Source organism: Eufriesea mexicana, unplaced genomic scaffold (genome assembly GCF_001483705.2).
Source record: "Eufriesea mexicana isolate 0111107269 unplaced genomic scaffold, ASM148370v2 scaffold793, whole genome shotgun sequence".
In the NCBI taxonomy this organism is placed as follows: domain Eukaryota; kingdom Metazoa; phylum Arthropoda; class Insecta; order Hymenoptera; family Apidae; genus Eufriesea; species Eufriesea mexicana.
In genome coordinates, this window is record NW_016908959.1 from 1625 (window position 1) to 19989 (window position 18365).

Below are 18365 nucleotides of genomic sequence, written 5' to 3' on the forward strand. Positions count from 1 at the left end.
TAACCAGAGTTAGTAAACTATTTGCGAAACTATTCCAAAGTCATAGGTGGTGCTGATCGCAGGCGGTAAAATTTGTATTCGAACTGGATACTAGAAATCAATTCGACAGTAAAAAATTAATAAATTGCCAAGTTTTTGTAATTAATTCATGAAAATTTATAGCTGCACAGCAAAGTTGGAATTATAGGCAACATTCTTATAGGATGTTTAATTTAATAATTAATACTTACATGAGCGATAGGTTTTGTATTTCCTGTATCTAATGATTATTTATATTTTCGTTTTCTTTCTGTAGTAAGTAAGATTGCTGTAGAAAACTGTTTTTCTTGTATAGTATTCTTATTATTTTGTAATAAATATATAGTAGCATAAGAAAGCGTGAAAAATAAATTTTTTTATTAAGAAATTTTATTTACAATTGTTTATTTACAATATTTTCAGGGGCGAAAAATGAATATAAAATGAAATATAGTTTGAAAAAAAAAGTACTAATACGGACAGAAGCGAACCCCGGATTTCCAGCATATGAATTCTCGAACGTGGCCATTAGGCCACGATTTCACTTTATGATTGAGGAAATAAATCTATAAATGGCGACGTAATAAAAATTTAATCATAAATATCTTAAAAACTTTTGAGTAATTGCGGCTATAGTGATATATTTTGTTAAATGCATGACGATATCTACAAACCTGCAAAGTTTCAACTAAATCGGTGGCTCGAAGGACTCGCACTTTCCTTCTAAGACATATATATTCCTTGCGGAAAATAAAAAATTTAAATGAATTCGTAATTAATACTGTTGAATTAATATAAATTTTAAAGTCAATATTATAGAGGTATTAACTAAAATACTTTAAAAGTAATAAGAAACGTATTAATTAAAAGTTCTAATTAAAAGTTATCTTCTTCTTCAATTGAAATAAAAGTAAATTATAATTACAAATAAGACGATAAATTTAAATGAAATTGAAAATATGATAAATAATCAAATAGTATTGATATAATATACAAAATTAATTTTTATCTAATTATTTATGAATTTCTTGTCCTTATTGACATAAATCGTGACTTACTGTTTCGAATATATAATTTCAAGTTAACTATAATTACAACTGAAATAATGATATATACTTTTTGAAATGACTTTTATATGTTTATAGTTTTTTTATAAATGCGCATTTCAACTTCATTGTTCAATGATGTATACATCGTATATACATGTATATATACATATAGTATAAATACAAGTATATAGTGTATAGTATAAATTTATATATTCTATTTACGACGACATTTTATTTTGCATCTAATCTATTAAATGATGAATATTTTTTGCTTTATAAAATTTATTTTCTAATTATCTATTTAATGATTATATTTAAACAGTTTCATTCTCTTATAGTTGCATATTGAATAACATGGATACTACATATTGTTGAAATTTGATATTTATACTAATAATATTTATAGTCGAATATTTATAACAAGATACCGAATAATTTAATGTAGATTATATCAAATATGAAAAATATGACAAGATCACTGATTTTTTATAATGATTAAAATTGTTTAGTGCATGTATAGTATAAGTAAAGATTATAACACATTGTAGCTATAATGTAATCTACTTTAATTATTACTTTTAATTTTATAGCAAATATACGTACATATATGCATAAGTGTAACAACATTATCATAAGATAGCCTTCAACAGACACATTCTCTGCAGTTGTAGTTATTTTTGAATGGTTTCAATTTAAAATACTATACATTATAAATGTAATTTATGCTTTATGTAATGACATATATATATTCTTGCATTTAAAATTACAAATTTATCAACTTAATATACGTACTGTGTAGTAAATAATAGTCTTTAAATGCACAATATATTATTAGATACTACTGTGTGTATTTTTATATGAAATATACATTCCATTTGACATATGTACAAATTAAATTGTTAAATTCATCTACCTTCATTTATGAAGGCATATTATATAGTTTATTTGCAGCCAAAAATATTTTTTTCCTAGTCTCTGGATCATACATACTTTAAATGAAGAGTATGTAAAATAAGAAATGCATGTTTCCTGAAATATAGGCTGCTTCAATAAAATAAAATGCTGTTACTTTTAAACAAAAATATGGATATACTATGTACTTCTTCTTTCTTGTTTATCGAAATACACTAGATTAGATGTGTTTAATATATTTTTTAAGAAACTTTCACAACTGTAGCCATGGTCTTAGTTCCACTTGATTGCGGTACAAGGCGAACAGTTATCAGCGAAAGGTCTAGCATTTTACGCTGGTATTTCTTGTGAAACACCATAGCAGCAGACTGCGTCTTAAACACAATCGTTGCGCTGCGCTCACCCATTTGTATGCTCTATAACACGAACAATATAAACAGATAATTATTAAATTAAGAAGAATACTTTTTATTAAGGAAGATCGAATGTGATAACTTTGCTATAAGAACATAATAAAAGCATGAAGATAAATCAAGTAACACAAATATAATTTTAACACATGACGCACTAAGATAAATTACATCGATTTTGTTATATGCAATATACAATTAAACAATATATTGCGAAATATATCGCGATATTCTTTTATTATATTGTTTACTATATAATTTTGAGCTATAGTTATTATTTGTACATATGATTTCAATTTTTAAATTACATGAATATCTTGAATAATTTGAATAATTACTTTGAATATCGTTCAAAATAAATTTGATCATTGCATATTAATATTCTATCCACACATATTAAGGAAAGTAAGACAATATAGTAATTACTAAATGAAAAGGTTTGCATTTTGTCATGAAAAAGTGTATTGTCAAATATTAAATGAATACAAAACGGTATTGGGATAATCATTTTTGGACAATTATATTAACATAAATTTACTATCCATTATATTAAATAAATTCATATACTTCAATGAAAAATGTGTAGGCATTAAACGGCGAGATTCAATGCAAGTTTTGAAAAGTTACACAGTTATAAATCAATCATAATTTTTGTCAGAGAAAAAAAAGAAAAGAAAATGTAATTTAGTTGTACTACAGTTATTGAAAATGTAATACACGATATATTAATATACATAAATCTTAATTGAAATTATTATCAAAATGATTATCGAACAATTATAGTGTAAAAAACACACGGAAAGAATAAAAAATCTATATGTATATTATTATTAAGAAACAAAAAACTAGTTTTATAACTTTTAAAAGTAAAATACATGAAAACGAAGCTTTATAAATTTTTAACGAAAATAAAATCTGAAACGTTTTTATGCAAAAATAGTCACCTCAATTGTTCCGATGCCTTGACACATACGTCTAATTTGTACTTCAGACGTACTTGCTGCTAAATTCTCTACTTTCACTGTATTTGTTCTTATTTCCGGTATCTTTTTCTGTTGTATTGGTGTTTTTTGAAGTACAACTCTTTGGTTACTTTGTGTACTGACAACTTTTTGTGTATTGGCATTTGTTATTTCTTGTACATTAATCACAGTTTTTTGAAGGTTTCCTGGTGATTTTTGTTTAACAATTCTCTGTGAACTACCAACAACTTTCTGTCCTACATTTGTCAGTTTTCTCAATATATCAGCCTGATTCTGGCCAACTCTTTGAGTTGAATACTGGGCAATATTAACTATTTTATTTTGCATCAGTAGTTGTCCTTTCTGCAAGTTCGATACCGTTTTTTGTATGGTGGTAGCAACCTTCTGTGTATTTGATAATGGTTTTTGAATTACAATCCTTCGTGTTCCAGATTGAGAATTCAACACTTTTGTATTGTATTGACTTTGTTCATTTACTTGATTAATCAAATGTCCAGAATTAGTGTCTTTTGTACAATCTATAGAATCATTAGGTTGTACAGTTTGCATTGTCCTGACAATTCGTACACACGATGGTTTCTCTGCAACCTATAACAAAAATAATTATGAAAATATATATAAAATATGTGTGGTTGTGCTATATCAAAAAGATTAAGGAAAAATATCAATGCTTGAGTACTGATTAATGCTAGTATAACAACATCAACATTAGTTTTAAAAATCACATTGAATAAAATTCAATTAATAAACATTTCTTATGTATGATTTTAACAAGAAATAATAAAAGTTTGGAGGAAATTAAAAGAACAAAAAGTATTTACAAATATATTTTATTGAGACACGAGTAAAAAATATACAGAAAGTCTAATAGATATGTGTGTATATATCTTTTTATTTAATAATATTTTATTTTAAAAAATTTGATATATCTTAATGAAATAAAAATAAATCTTTTATTTTGATAGATACCGCAGTAATTGTTCTTATGTTCAAAATATTTATATACAATATATGCAAAATATATATGAATATTATTTTAGTATAATACAAACAAATAAAATTCTATTAAATACGAATGCTGTTTATCCAACTTGTTTTTTGTGTATTAAGCATAAATTGCTTATAAAAAGTATCAAAGCCAGAAAATAAATGGTTAATCATACTAACCGTTTTAAAAGTATGTATTAAAAAAAAAGAGAGAGAGAGAGAGAGAGAGAGAGAGAGAGAGAAAAATGAAAGAAAATAAAAAAACATAAAAGGAAAAAGATAAATGTCCATTTTATCGTTTTATATATCACTGATAATTAAAAATATATGGCATTTTTAGTTATGTACCTCTGTAGACTGAGCATGGACGGGACGACCACGTCCTCTTCCAATACTGCTATGTCCTTTATTTATGGAAGCATCTTTTACTACTCCCATAAGTGCTGATATAGGTTTTGCATCCGGTGTATTCTCATTTGCTGAAAAATAAAATATATTACTTATGCACACAGGTGTATTGTTTTAGATTGTTACTAATATTTTTATTATGTAGAATTATATACATAGTATAGTTATTTTTTAAATAAAGAACATTTGATTACAATTTAAACAAAATATTATAATTTATTAAATAAATATTTAATAATAAATTACTATGATAATGGAAGAGAATAAAATTATCTTTTTAGAATATTTGTGATTTTCTGATGATGTTTAGTATAATTAAAATATATGTAAATTAAAAAAATGTAATGGAAATTTATAAAATAACTTGTTATTTTAATACTGTCTTCGAAAATCTGTTAAAACAAATGTTCGTTTAAACAAATAATTATTAAATTATTTGTATTTCACATTTAATTATATAATCATACTTACAGGTATTACTTTCGTTTTTAGCTTCATCATTTTGTTTCTCCATTGCAGCCATCTTTCGTCGATTTTCCTTTTCACGTAGAATCTTTTCCCTCAGTCGTTTCTGTTCCTCCATCTTTTTTCTATACTCCTGCATTTCTGGATCATTTTCTTCATCCTATAAATTTTTTTTTCGAGGAATATGTAATATATAAGGAGAGGATAAAATATACATGTACATACCTTTTTATCATTATTCGTATTATTTAATGTATCTACTGTTCGTACTTCTTGGAGGTTTCTATTGCTAAGCTTTATTCTTTTTGGGCTCAAATCACGTAAAGGTCTATCTGTGGAGTCAGGAATTCTTTTCTGTGGTAATCTAGTTCTTATCGACGTATTTACTGGCCTATTATTGGATTTCTGCACGTGATTTTGATCATAATTCTCACGATACGCAGTTGATGAAAAAGTCCTACTTTTCGAAATATGATCGTTTTTGGTTTTCGATGACAAATCTCTATCGCGATAATTTTGGTGGATTCCTCTGTGATCCTATGCATTTTTATAAAAATATTGAATAACTTTTTACGTTTAAGATGCTTATTAACACTTTGTACAGTACCAACCTGCTGATAAGTATTTTTTTGATCCCACTGATCAGACTTATATTTCGAACTGGACTCATAGCTACCGTCTCGTAAGTAACTACTTTCTAATGGATATTGCTTATTTGGAGTTGCAGTTTGATTCTTCTGTGGCTTATTTTCTTGCCACACATCAGAAAAATATGCATAAGGATCCTATGTGAAGTTTTATAATTATTATTTATTCAAGGATTTTTTAAACTATGCATTTAACGATAATACAGAATACATACGTCGCTCTTATTTTGTTGATAATTTTGCTGATAATATGGCGTTCCTTGTTGAGTTTGAGTATAAGAACTTTGATTTTGATAAGGGATAACGGGTTGTGAAAACTGGCCAGTAGGAACTTGGGATGATAAATTAGGTGCTTGTTGTTGAGTGGAATCCCAGGCGAGTCTTGCTGTTTAGATATCAAGTCAAAAGAAATTGCAAGTAAAATGAAGGAATTAATACAAAATGATATAGAATCGAGAAAAGTTAACAAAAATTGGCAGTCATTTGGAAACACTTACCATCATTTGTTGATTGAACGGCGCCTCGAAAGTGAGGATTGATTAAAATCTTGTGCCCTGGAGGTAAAGGTACATTGGGTACATTGGAAGTGGACTGTTGCGGTACAGGTAACGTATTAGTATTAAATTGGCTGGTAGATACTTGATCGGAATAGCCCGTCCTCGAATCATAAATGGGTCGGTTTTCAAATTGAGCTGCTTCTTGGAAAGGTGGTCTATTCTCGAAGTGTGATTGATTTGATATTTGATTGACATTAGGATGATTAATGAGTGGTCCCTGAGAAGAAGCTTGTCGTGGAAATCCTTGTAGAGGTAAAGGCTGGCTATTCTGCAACAACGGTGCCGATGTCCCAGGTACCACTGAATTTAAATTTCCAAGGAGCGTTCCTCCAGGATTTCCTTGCAATAATGGGCCTTGATTATTTTGTATTAATCGAGCCTGATTATCTTGCATAAGGACAGTTGAATTTTGAAAGGGGGCCGTGACTGCTGTTGGTCCCGGTTGAATTTGGACGTATGGTGATTGATTCGATGGATGATTGTAAGACGGTCCTTGAAGGGATCCCGACAAGCCAGCTCGAGGTCCATAATCTAACCTTGGTCCAATTATTCTAGGATTCACTTGATTTTGAAATTGGTTAGGATTGAATTGTGGTCTATTATCTACAAAATGTGATGGACCTTGGAGCGAACCATTTGGGGAATAGTGCTGGAAAGGTTGTATTTGAGAATTTTGTTGCTGATAAATAATCTGTTGATTTTGCATATTGTTTGGTACTCCGAGGAGAAAAGGTGGCCGAGTCTCGAGCAAAGGTGGCCTGCACGCTGCTGGTTGTTGATTATCGAAGTTGGCATTGCGTGTATTACTGAACCTGGTGAATCACGTTTTACAAAAAATTACATTACAGATGTTGTACACACATACGCGCGCATATATAAAGACAAGTGACCAAAGTCGGACTCCTGTGTCGGATTACTGATTTATTTTGTCAAACAGATGCGGCAAATAAGTGATTAGCGAAATCATTATTTCAGCAAAGGATCAAAAAACGACTGCTACCAGTGATGTGCTAGATATTTAATGTTTTAGCATTAAAAAAGTTATATGAGAAAAAGGAATCGAGTGTCTGACTTTTGGTACTTTCCTATATATAATATGACCCACGCACACGCACATATGCACGCACGCTCATTTGCACACATCGAAACTTTATAAATCGCAAGAATTGCGCGTACCTTAGATTAAAATTTCCTGAATTTTGAGTATTAAATCTTCCTCCGCGACTTCCTCTTGTACTTCGGCCTCTTCCGCGGCCTCTAGATATCAGCTTTGATGGTTCCGACGTTACCACATTTTCCAAAGTATCTGGTATATGATTATTCATTTTTGAAGAAACAATAGTTCTTTCGTTTTGAAACCTGTTCCTTCTTTCTTTGGCTTCTTCGCATTCATCATCTTCCAATCCTTGTCCATTCCCAGAATAGATTTTTGCATTTTTCTGCAGCTTCTCCCGTAGATCTCCCTTTTCGATATTATTCGAAGTATTAATACTATCGATCGTAGAACGTTCGTCATGTTGTCGCGATTGCTCGCTTTTGTATTCATTAATTTCGTCCTGTTCGTAATATTTCGACTGAGCCTCTAGGTGATCTCTGTCCTCGTAAAAATCATTGTCGTTGCTTCTATCAGTTTTGCTCCTATTAAATTCTATGTTTTCATCTTCACCATCTAAGTCGTCGAGTGCATCGGTTACTCCTATGTCCAGTACATCATCTGTCTCCTCTTCTCCCTTATAGCTATTCTGCTGCTCAGGGAATTAAATTGCCAAATATTTGTAATGAAAATATAATATTTAGCCGTAGACGTTACAATCTACTCTTAATTAACTGTATATTTAGCAATACGTAAGAAATTACTCTTTTATAATTAAAACGAAGATACCGCATAGTTCGTGGATTTTACCCCGCAACACCGTACTTTTTTCCTATTTCTATCAATCTGTCTTCATCCTCATGGATTTCCTTAACTATTATCAGTCGCTAATAATAAAATTTAATCGCAAATATCTCGACAAGTCTCATTGTTAAATAAGATCATAATCCATGCAAATGAATATTATTATAACGAACAATCAATTAGAACAGTTATTTTCTGGGCAAAAGCGAACAGTATATCTGATATTTTATAATACCAAATTGTTATAAATATATATTATACAATGTGTTACAATTTCAGGTTGCAGCAGCATGATATATTATAATCAAACAGTATGTTTCGTTAATACATTCGTATTATAAATTATTTATACATCTATACATACATACATACATACATACATATAGTTTTCTAAAATTTTATTTCTCACGATTTGCAGTAGAATTCAAGTTTATACTTAAATTTTTTGAATATTTCATACTACTGCTTTTTGATGAAAGTGAAAATATACACGACTCTAAATGCTATACAAATTGATAAGGTATGCATTAATATGCATGATATTGTTACAATCATTTAAAGAAAAAAAAAAAACGAACGACATTACCTTCTTACAATATCATTATCACGACAATCAAATTCGATTCTTTTTACATAACGTTTGAATGTTTCAATGAAAGAATTCATAATACGTAAACTTCACCAAGTAAAATATATATAATTTTATTATTAAAATAAATTTAAATATATGTTAAGAATATTCTTAATTTACAACATATCTTACAAAATGATAATTTCATGGTTACATTTAATGTGTTTTTTAAAACTGTCCAAAATGTTATATTCTTTCCTAACTACAAAAATAAATTATAATCACATGAAACTGAAATTTTAAATATAATTTAAAAGAAACTATACCAATATAAATGCTTCAATTATGCGTTTTATATATATAAATTTTCATTAAAACATTCTTCACTATATGCCTGAGTATATTATTTGTAGCAATTGTAATATTTAAATACATACATTACAAGTCAGAATTTAATAGTGCTTTAAGTTGTAATTTATTTAAAGTTTATAAATAGCATGTTAACAAATTTGTGTAATATTATTTCTCCAACTATTATTAACATTGATTCTGCTTACAATATCTGATAGTTTTGTTTGTTTTGCTAATAAACAGGGAAAAGGAAACATAATAAATATAAATAATATACTATATTTAAAAATCTCATTATATAAAAATCCTCAGTGGTTATTAATATGAAAAATATAATCTGTATTAATGAAAGTAATTATAAAATTTTAAATAAGTAAAATACAAAAAGTAATAATAATATAAAGAATAGGATTTGTTTGCAGTAAATATTATTACAATACAATATGAACACGAAGAATAATTATAAATTGATTATCTTTCATTTTCCCTGCATAAAGTTTCACTAAATATGATTTACATATTTCATTTGTTTTATTTTCACAATTTTTATATCATTTGCATGATATAATAAAATTCGAAAATATCGCGATAAATTTTATACGCGAGCAATTAATATTTAATATTTGTATAAAATACAAAATCTTCGCCTACGTAAAAATATTTAATACTTTTTTACGCATTAATTTTAAGCTTTAAATATAATCTGTTACAATAAATATATAATATTTACGCTCACAATTTAGTGAAGTACTTATTTCACCTTGAAAAATTTCGAAGTGTTCAAGTAAAATATATCTTTATTTAATGATATATGCAATTGTTCTTTTGCTATTATCAATATTTAAGTAAATCGTGTTAATAATTACTTTAGCAAGTAAATGTCACACATAAACTCTTTTTATATATCAGCAAATAATACCTTAGGATAGTACCACTATACAATAAGAAATATATAACATGAAGTTACAATTTCAAATTTGTTTATCTTAGTCATAATATACAAAGTAAATAAGACAAAACTAAATAAAATTCTTCTGCTTGCTGAAATATATTATTTATAGGATACATGAAAATAAAATTATATTAAAGTTAATTTATTTATATCAAATAAGAAACTTTTTTCATAAAATTTAAAAGAATTATTAGAAAAATAATAAAAGGTTTAGAAATTATAATCTTTAAAATTACTTGATCAATGTGGAAATATTTTGATTATAAACAATACTCTAACCAAAAATACTTAATTTTTTAACTGAAATAAAAATTTTAAATGCATTTGACATTATACTCTAACATTATATCATATATCATATGATGCATAATGATAAACTTTTATTTAATTTTCATTTAATAACAAAATAATGGTCCAGCAATATGCTCACCCTCTCCAATTCATAGTCGTCTGCCAGAAGAGCTTCCTCTTCATCATTGCCTAGATCATATTCTTCATCTCCAAGATCTTCATCCAATAAGGTATCATCACTAAACAAATAATTGTTAAAAACTATAAATAAAGAAAATTAATGCAATTGTAATAACAGAAAACCATGTTGCAATAAATTATTGAAGTAATAACATGAAATGATATCATGTACATAAATCATTTGTCGATACTTCATACAAAACTAGTAAAAATTTATATCTTACTTACAAAAAAAATCAAATTATTAAATATATTTCAATTTGTTATCTTGAATATACATGTTTCAATAAATTTAACGAATATACAGGAATAATATATTTACATTAATACAAATTCTTTCAAATTTTATAGAAACGAATGATATACACTAAGAAATAACCAAAATAATGTTGATTAAAATAATCATTTATATATAATAAAAACAAATAATATTTTCACGTTTACTAAATTTCATTGATACTTTGCAAATAATATAAACATTATATTTTACAAGTTATATCAATTGTAAGAATAATAAGTAAATAATTCAAGAAAAGGAAGAGTGCAATAGACGCTAGAGAAAACACAATGTATGTCACTATTAACAATGATGATAACTCTAACCTCAATATTTACTAGAAGCAACTGAAATTACTTTTATGAGGAAAATAATAAAGCTATTATTATGTGAAATATTTACAAAATGAAATTAAGTACTAAAATTATTATTCTAACATTCATTTTCTACAATGAAGAAAGGAAAATTTCTTACTGTTCCGACATTGTACATCCACTTTCAGATACTTAAGTGAAAGTCTGCAATCTATGATGGCTACGCGATAGCAAGCGTTGCGTAGGTCACATCGACTGTTACTTTCGATATATCAACCTCATATATCGATTACTCGAATTAATGCCAAATGTAATATGATAACAAATATAATATTACAACCAACTTTAGTACAAATCGTGTTTAAAGTAAAAATGGTAACAATGCGAGACTCCGGCTTTGATATACATAACACAACCTACCCTCAGCCTCTCTCTACACTCAGTCTGCCTGTTACCCAGTCTCCCTCTATCGGCTTCTCAAGTTCCCGCTTTTTTTCAAATATTTATATTGGCAGCCTCAAACTTTTCGAAGCATAGAAAAATGAATAAGTATAATAATGTACATAAGCTTCATTTATTTATATTAATTCCGTAAGTCTGTAATTTTGTGTGTTTAATAGCATATTTATTCAATAACGTCTAAGCTTTTCCAATATATATCGAGTCATTATTAATAATATAATAGTATCATACACATATTTTTAATAATTAGAAGGTCATATTTATTGGTCATAGAGATTTTGAAAAATTTAGTTTTACATATAAAGTTCTTTTCTTATAAATTTCACATCATATTGACTAATTAATAATATCATAGTATACTGTTCCTAATTATAAGACAAATTATAGTACTTCAAAAGATAACAATTATATTTTTATATTTGTATTTCCTAAAGATAAGTAATAACAAATGTAATAAATAACGTCTATTTCTCATAAAAATTGGATACTAACTAAATAATCTGCTATCTGTAATCTGCATTTTATAGAAACTGATATTTAAAGGTACTAGGTATTTTATTGCTTTGCCGTATACTAGATAATGTTTTATTCAAATGCTTCAGGTTTAGAACAAATATAGTACTTTTGTAAATGCTAATTTAAAATCTCACTTTTTGCAATCTGAAAATCATAAATGTACTAAATTAACATATATATCATATATATGTAAATTAACATACGTGCATAAGAATTAGTGAGAAAATTTCTATTTGTACTTACAACAATTACAATACTAACCTCTAACACGACTTTGTAATTAACCGCATAATTCTGTTTTTAAGTAACTAATAATTTTAACCTCTTTCTACATATTTATTTCATCTTTAGCTTCATACAGATAATTTTGTTTCTTTTAGGTTTCTATTAACCTATTGTAATATATATATGTATATAATAATATATAATAATATATAACAATGTATAATAATATATATATATCTTTATCAATGAGTAAATGTTTCAATATCATACTTACATTTTTTTGAGACCACTGTAAATATTTCAAATATATCACAACATCAAACTATTCCGATAACCCGCAAAATGTATATCACAATTTATAAATATTTGTATATTTCTATAGTACTTTTATTAATTATAGTTATAATATATATATGATACGTAATATTCTTTGACATATAAATAATAAAAAATCGTATATATTAGAATAATTTTTCATAGAAAAGATTTAATAAAGTTTTAATATAAGATTTCACTATTAAGATCTTAATTTTCACATAAATAGTGTTCACGTTGTTGTGTTGTACGTACTAGAGTCGGTGTAATAAAACATGACACCGCATAGAATATAATAATTTTTAATGCTACAGGAAATAAATTAAATGAAACAAAATACGAATGTTATTGGTTTAATTATTGTCATTAATGTGACAATGATATAATATTAAGTATATATTTATATTTCAATTTGTATAAGTAAATATAAATAAAACAAAAATGTAATGTAATTTTAGTGTGTAACATATTGCATATGTTTATTTATATTTAGCTGCATATATAAGTATACACGTGATAAGCGCGCCAGTGGATAGATATATACGTATACGCATGCATGCATGCGATGCATGGCGTATAATGATAAACCAAAAAAATTTTTTGTTATGCGAATAAAAAAGAACGGTTACATTTAATTTGGAAAAGGAAGACATGCATTCCATACTTTGCAATTATTTGTATAAGCATTTTATAAATAACAAAGCATTGTTAAGTTTACACAAATCTAATTTAGGATTGCAGAATTTTCAACACAATAAGCCTGCTATAATTTTAGGTATAGAATCTAGTTGTGATGATACAGCTTGTGGAATTATTGATAGTAATGGAAATGTCTTAGGTGAAGCAATTAATTCTCAACAGTTGATCCATTTAAGGTAATGAAAAATTATTGCCAACGATTTTTTATATATTTCTATATATAATCTATGATAAAGTTTTTATATATTATAAAATTTTTTATATATATTTTTATACTTTCTATGTAACAACTTTTGTTTTTTAGTTTTGGTGGAATAAATCCACCAATTGCGAAAATGTTGCATTTTCACAATATTACAAAAGTTTGTGAAAATGCATTAAGAGCTGCAAATTTAAAATTAACAGATATTAATGCAATAGCTACAACTGTGAAACCTGGTCTTTTTTATTCTCTCAATGCGGGGACACAATTTGGAAAATATTTAGCAAAGATTGGAGAAAAACCTTTTATACCAATACATCATATGCAAGCTCATGCTTTGACAGCAAGAATTAATGAAAAGGTTTTTTTACAAAATGCTAATATTTAACATAAAAAATTACTAAAAAGGAAAATAGAAACTACTTTTTAATTACAGATTGATTTTCCATATCTTATTTTATTAGTTTCTGGAGGTCATTGTTTATTAGCAATTGTTGCAGATGTAAATAAATTTTACTTACTTGGTACTACAATGAATAATGCACCTGGAGAAGTTTTTGATAAGGTAATAATAAGAATAGCTTTTAGTTTAAAAAAAAGAAAAATTATTACATTGGGAATAATATTTTGTTTTATTTTATTATAATTGTTTTGTTCAATAAATTTTATGCTTTATTTAATCTTTAATATTAGTTATGTTTTACATAATCATTGAGATTAATTTATGTTTATAGATTACGCGAAGACTCAAATTAAGAAATATTCCAGAATTCAGTAGTTTATGTGGTGGCTTAGCCCTAGAAACTGCAGCAAGTAAAGCATCAGATATTAATCAGTTTTCGTTTCCTCTTATAATGACAAAAGTGCGTAATTGTAATTTTAGTTTTGCTGGATTATTATCCGAGAGTGTAAGATGTATTGAAGCAGAAGAAAAGAAACATGACATAATTGCAGACATGGTGATTCCTGATGTATACAATTTTTGTGCAGCAATTCAATTAACTGCTGTAAAACATATTTGTCAGAGAACTCAAAGAGCAATGAAGTTTATTGATGACATGTCATTACTTCCTACAGATAGACAGACATTAGTATGTTAGAATTATTAAAAAAATGATTTTTTTATATCATAATTTATTAAGATAACAACCTCATTTTTGTATTTAACAGGTTGTGTCTGGAGGAGTTGCATGTAATAATATTTTAGCTAAAGCATTAAGTATTTTAAGTACAGAATTAGGTTATAACTTTGTAAGAACTCCCCCTAATTTATGCACTGATAATGGAATAAAATCCACCAATTGCGAAAATGTTGCATTTTCACAATATTACAAAAGTTTGTGAAAATGCATTAAGAGCTGCAAATTTAAAATTAACAGATATTAATGCAATAGCTACAACTGTGAAACCTGGTCTTTTTTATTCTCTCAATGCGGGGACACAATTTGGAAAATATTTAGCAAAGATTGGAGAAAAACCTTTTATACCAATACATCATATGCAAGCTCATGCTTTGACAGCAAGAATTAATGAAAAGGTTTTTTTACAAAATGCTAATATTTAACATAAAAAATTACTAAAAAGGAAAATAGAAACTACTTTTTAATTACAGATTGATTTTCCATATCTTATTTTATTAGTTTCTGGAGGTCATTGTTTATTAGCAATTGTTGCAGATGTAAATAAATTTTACTTACTTGGTACTACAATGAATAATGCACCTGGAGAAGTTTTTGATAAGGTAATAATAAGAATAGCTTTTAGTTTAAAAAAAAGAAAAATTATTACATTGGGAATAATATTTTGTTTTATTTTATTATAATTGTTTTGTTCAATAAATTTTATGCTTTATTTAATCTTTAATATTAGTTATGTTTTACATAATCATTGAGATTAATTTATGTTTATAGATTACGCGAAGACTCAAATTAAGAAATATTCCAGAATTCAGTAGTTTATGTGGTGGCTTAGCCCTAGAAACTGCAGCAAGTAAAGCATCAGATATTAATCAGTTTTCGTTTCCTCTTATAATGACAAAAGTGCGTAATTGTAATTTTAGTTTTGCTGGATTATTATCCGAGAGTGTAAGATGTATTGAAGCAGAAGAAAAGAAACATGACATAATTGCAGACATGGTGATTCCTGATGTATACAATTTTTGTGCAGCAATTCAATTAACTGCTGTAAAACATATTTGTCAGAGAACTCAAAGAGCAATGAAGTTTATTGATGACATGTCATTACTTCCTACAGATAGACAGACATTAGTATGTTAGAATTATTAAAAAAATGATTTTTTTATATCATAATTTATTAAGATAACAACCTCATTTTTGTATTTAACAGGTTGTGTCTGGAGGAGTTGCATGTAATAATATTTTAGCTAAAGCATTAAGTATTTTAAGTACAGAATTAGGTTATAACTTTGTAAGAACTCCCCCTAATTTATGCACTGATAATGGAATAATGATTGCATGGAATGGTGTTGAAAAATGGAATAGAGATATAGAGGTTATCAGAGATATAAGTAAAATTGAAAAAATTACAGTACAAACAAGGGCTCCACTGGGAGAAGATTGGACTAGAAAAGTAGAAGCAGCAAATATATCGTGCAAATGGATAAATATAAGGAAAAAACTTTACCAATAGGTTTAAAAATGTGATTTTCAATACATATTTTGTGATGTTTTTAATCATTAGTTATTACTTGGTAATCAACAAGACTATTACTTGATAATCAAGAGGGTTGTTATTGTTTTATCATAACATTTATTGAAATAAAAATAAAACAAATCATACAAATGTTGGTGTATATTGTTGAATTTGTCGTTTTATCTCTATATTTAAATTATCATCATTTGAATGAATTTTTTGTTCTTCATATTTGTCAATAACATATCTAATTTTTTTTTTAATGTCCTGTACTTCTGTTGCATTTTTTAAAATCAAAGATGTTGTTAAAATATCATCAAATTGTAATACTCTTTTTGGTTGGATCGATTCATCAAATTCAGAAGAAAATTCTGTCAAATTATGTAATTTTGGTTTGATCTCATTATAGATCTCATTTGCTCCCTCTGTATCCATTTTATTTATTATAATCATTGCAGGTCTATCTAGTAAATCAGGATTATAGAGTTCAATTTCTTTATTCAATAGGAGCACAGTTTCTAAGCAAGATCTATACTTAAATTTACTAGAAACTTGACAGCCCTGAATGTCTACTATGAATAACAATAATTTTGTTCTTTCTATGTGTTTCAAAAATTTATGACCCATTCCTTTATTGATATGTGCATCTTCAATTAAACCTGGTAAATCTGCAACTGAAATCTGTCTATAATCTGAAAATTGTATAGTTCCAATTTGTGGTTTTATAGTTGTAACTGGAAAAAGTACGTATGTAATGAGTAAAATGAAATTACATATACTTATTAATAAAAAGATAATTGCATATTTTATAAGGCAAACTTACATGGATAATTAGCAATTTTTGGTTTGGCTCTTGAAACTGCATTCAAAAATGTACTCTTTCCTGCATTTGGAAAACCTATTAAACCAACATCAGCAAGTAATTGGAGATCAAGGACTATGTTACGTTTTTCGCCTTTACGTCCACAGTATCCTGTTATTTCGCATCCTCCTGTACCACCTTTAGCAACCATCAGTTTCGTATTTTTGGAATTTATTTCTCCTACATTTTTATAAAATAATTATTATAAATAATTACTATTAATCATTAGACTAAGTATGTATATTATGTATGTTCATGTATATTACCAAGTTTGATGCGATTTTCATCATAAATAGTAATACCAAGTGGAACATATATATCTAAATCTGTCCCAGGTATTCCAATGAGGCCTTTTTTCGTACTATCACCTCCAGTTCCTGCTTTTAATTTTGTATCCTTCAGCTTATATTTAACACTTCGTAATGTTAATCCTTCTTTTGCGACCAGGTATACGTTTCCTCCTTCTCCACCTAATCCACCATACTTAGGTAATCCTGAACCACCGCTACCTCCAATTACTTGAATACGTAAACTATCAATCAATCCTTGTCGTTTATATTTTCTTGGTAACTGAATAATTAAATAAAATTCATATCTCATACATTTGTAGACTGTATTTTCCGTTATGCAGTATCATAATAACTGAAGATGAAAACAATATTAAATACATTGACATTAAATTACCTTTGCGGCGTAACCTAAAATTCGAGTTAATATAACCATTCCGTCCTAATAGAGAATTGAACTTGGAAAAGATAGATGTATTAGTTATATTAATTATAAACTCCTTAATATCATAATGTTATTCGTATAATATTAATTTTCATCAAATTATCATAATTTAAGGAATTCAGAGCAAAACATCTACGAACATCTATATTAGAGTAGTTTAAACGAGCAACTAGATGGCATTGTTAAGTTCAAATAGTTAATCAGCATTCAAAAGTGAAAAGGAGATCTTTTAAAATTTAACACATTGTATTATAATTTTGAATGAAAAATATTAGTAAAAGGTCATTTACCTATGTTCTTATTTAAAAGTTATAATTATCTTGTCGATATTCTAGTAATATTTGTTGCCCTTATATTTTTTATATTGTAGTTATTCGAATCATATTTCAATTACCTTTTATTATTTAGAATGCAATATTTGTCTTTAGTAG

General features: G+C 26.9%; 4 protein-coding genes across 4 annotated transcripts; 2 read left to right on the forward strand and 2 right to left on the reverse strand.

Annotated features, from left to right (window-relative positions):
* Window positions 1-2092: 2092 nt before the first annotated feature.
* LOC108546894 (RNA-binding protein 33) lies at window positions 2093-11629 on the reverse strand. Its single transcript, XM_017899188.1, has 11 exons — window positions 11430-11629; window positions 10638-10737; window positions 7613-8181; window positions 6377-7248; window positions 6095-6264; window positions 5844-6017; window positions 5458-5769; window positions 5239-5392; window positions 4708-4838; window positions 3334-3960; window positions 2093-2395 (listed from the first exon to the last, which is right to left on the reverse strand). Exons 1-11 carry the CDS (start codon window positions 11438-11440, stop codon window positions 2222-2224), a joined length of 3294 nt encoding a protein of 1097 aa, XP_017754677.1. The 5' UTR covers window positions 11441-11629; the 3' UTR covers window positions 2093-2221.
* A 1801-nt stretch (window positions 11630-13430) lies between these two features.
* LOC108546835 (probable tRNA N6-adenosine threonylcarbamoyltransferase, mitochondrial) lies at window positions 13431-14975 on the forward strand (the record flags this gene model as incomplete). The annotated part of the gene is made up of 5 exons (XM_017899107.1): window positions 13431-13662; window positions 13791-14049; window positions 14125-14253; window positions 14423-14779; window positions 14859-14975. Coding segments are annotated over exons 1-5 (1086 nt in total), but the record flags the coding sequence as incomplete, so codon positions are not given.
* Window positions 14976-14979: 4 nt separating this feature from the next.
* LOC108546836 (probable tRNA N6-adenosine threonylcarbamoyltransferase, mitochondrial) lies at window positions 14980-16337 on the forward strand (the record flags this gene model as incomplete). Its single annotated transcript, XM_017899108.1, has 4 exons — window positions 14980-15225; window positions 15301-15429; window positions 15599-15955; window positions 16035-16337. Coding segments are annotated over 4 exons (1035 nt in total), but the record flags the coding sequence as incomplete, so codon positions are not given.
* A 144-nt stretch (window positions 16338-16481) lies between these two features.
* LOC108546863 (GTP-binding protein 10 homolog) lies at window positions 16482-18023 on the reverse strand. The gene is made up of 4 exons (XM_017899144.1): window positions 17887-18023; window positions 17469-17772; window positions 17164-17382; window positions 16482-17074 (listed from the first exon to the last, which is right to left on the reverse strand). The coding sequence occupies exons 1-4, from the start codon at window positions 17923-17925 to the stop codon at window positions 16482-16484; spliced, it is 1155 nt and encodes a 384-aa protein (XP_017754633.1). The 5' UTR covers window positions 17926-18023.
* Between the last annotated feature and the right edge of the window lie 342 nt (window positions 18024-18365).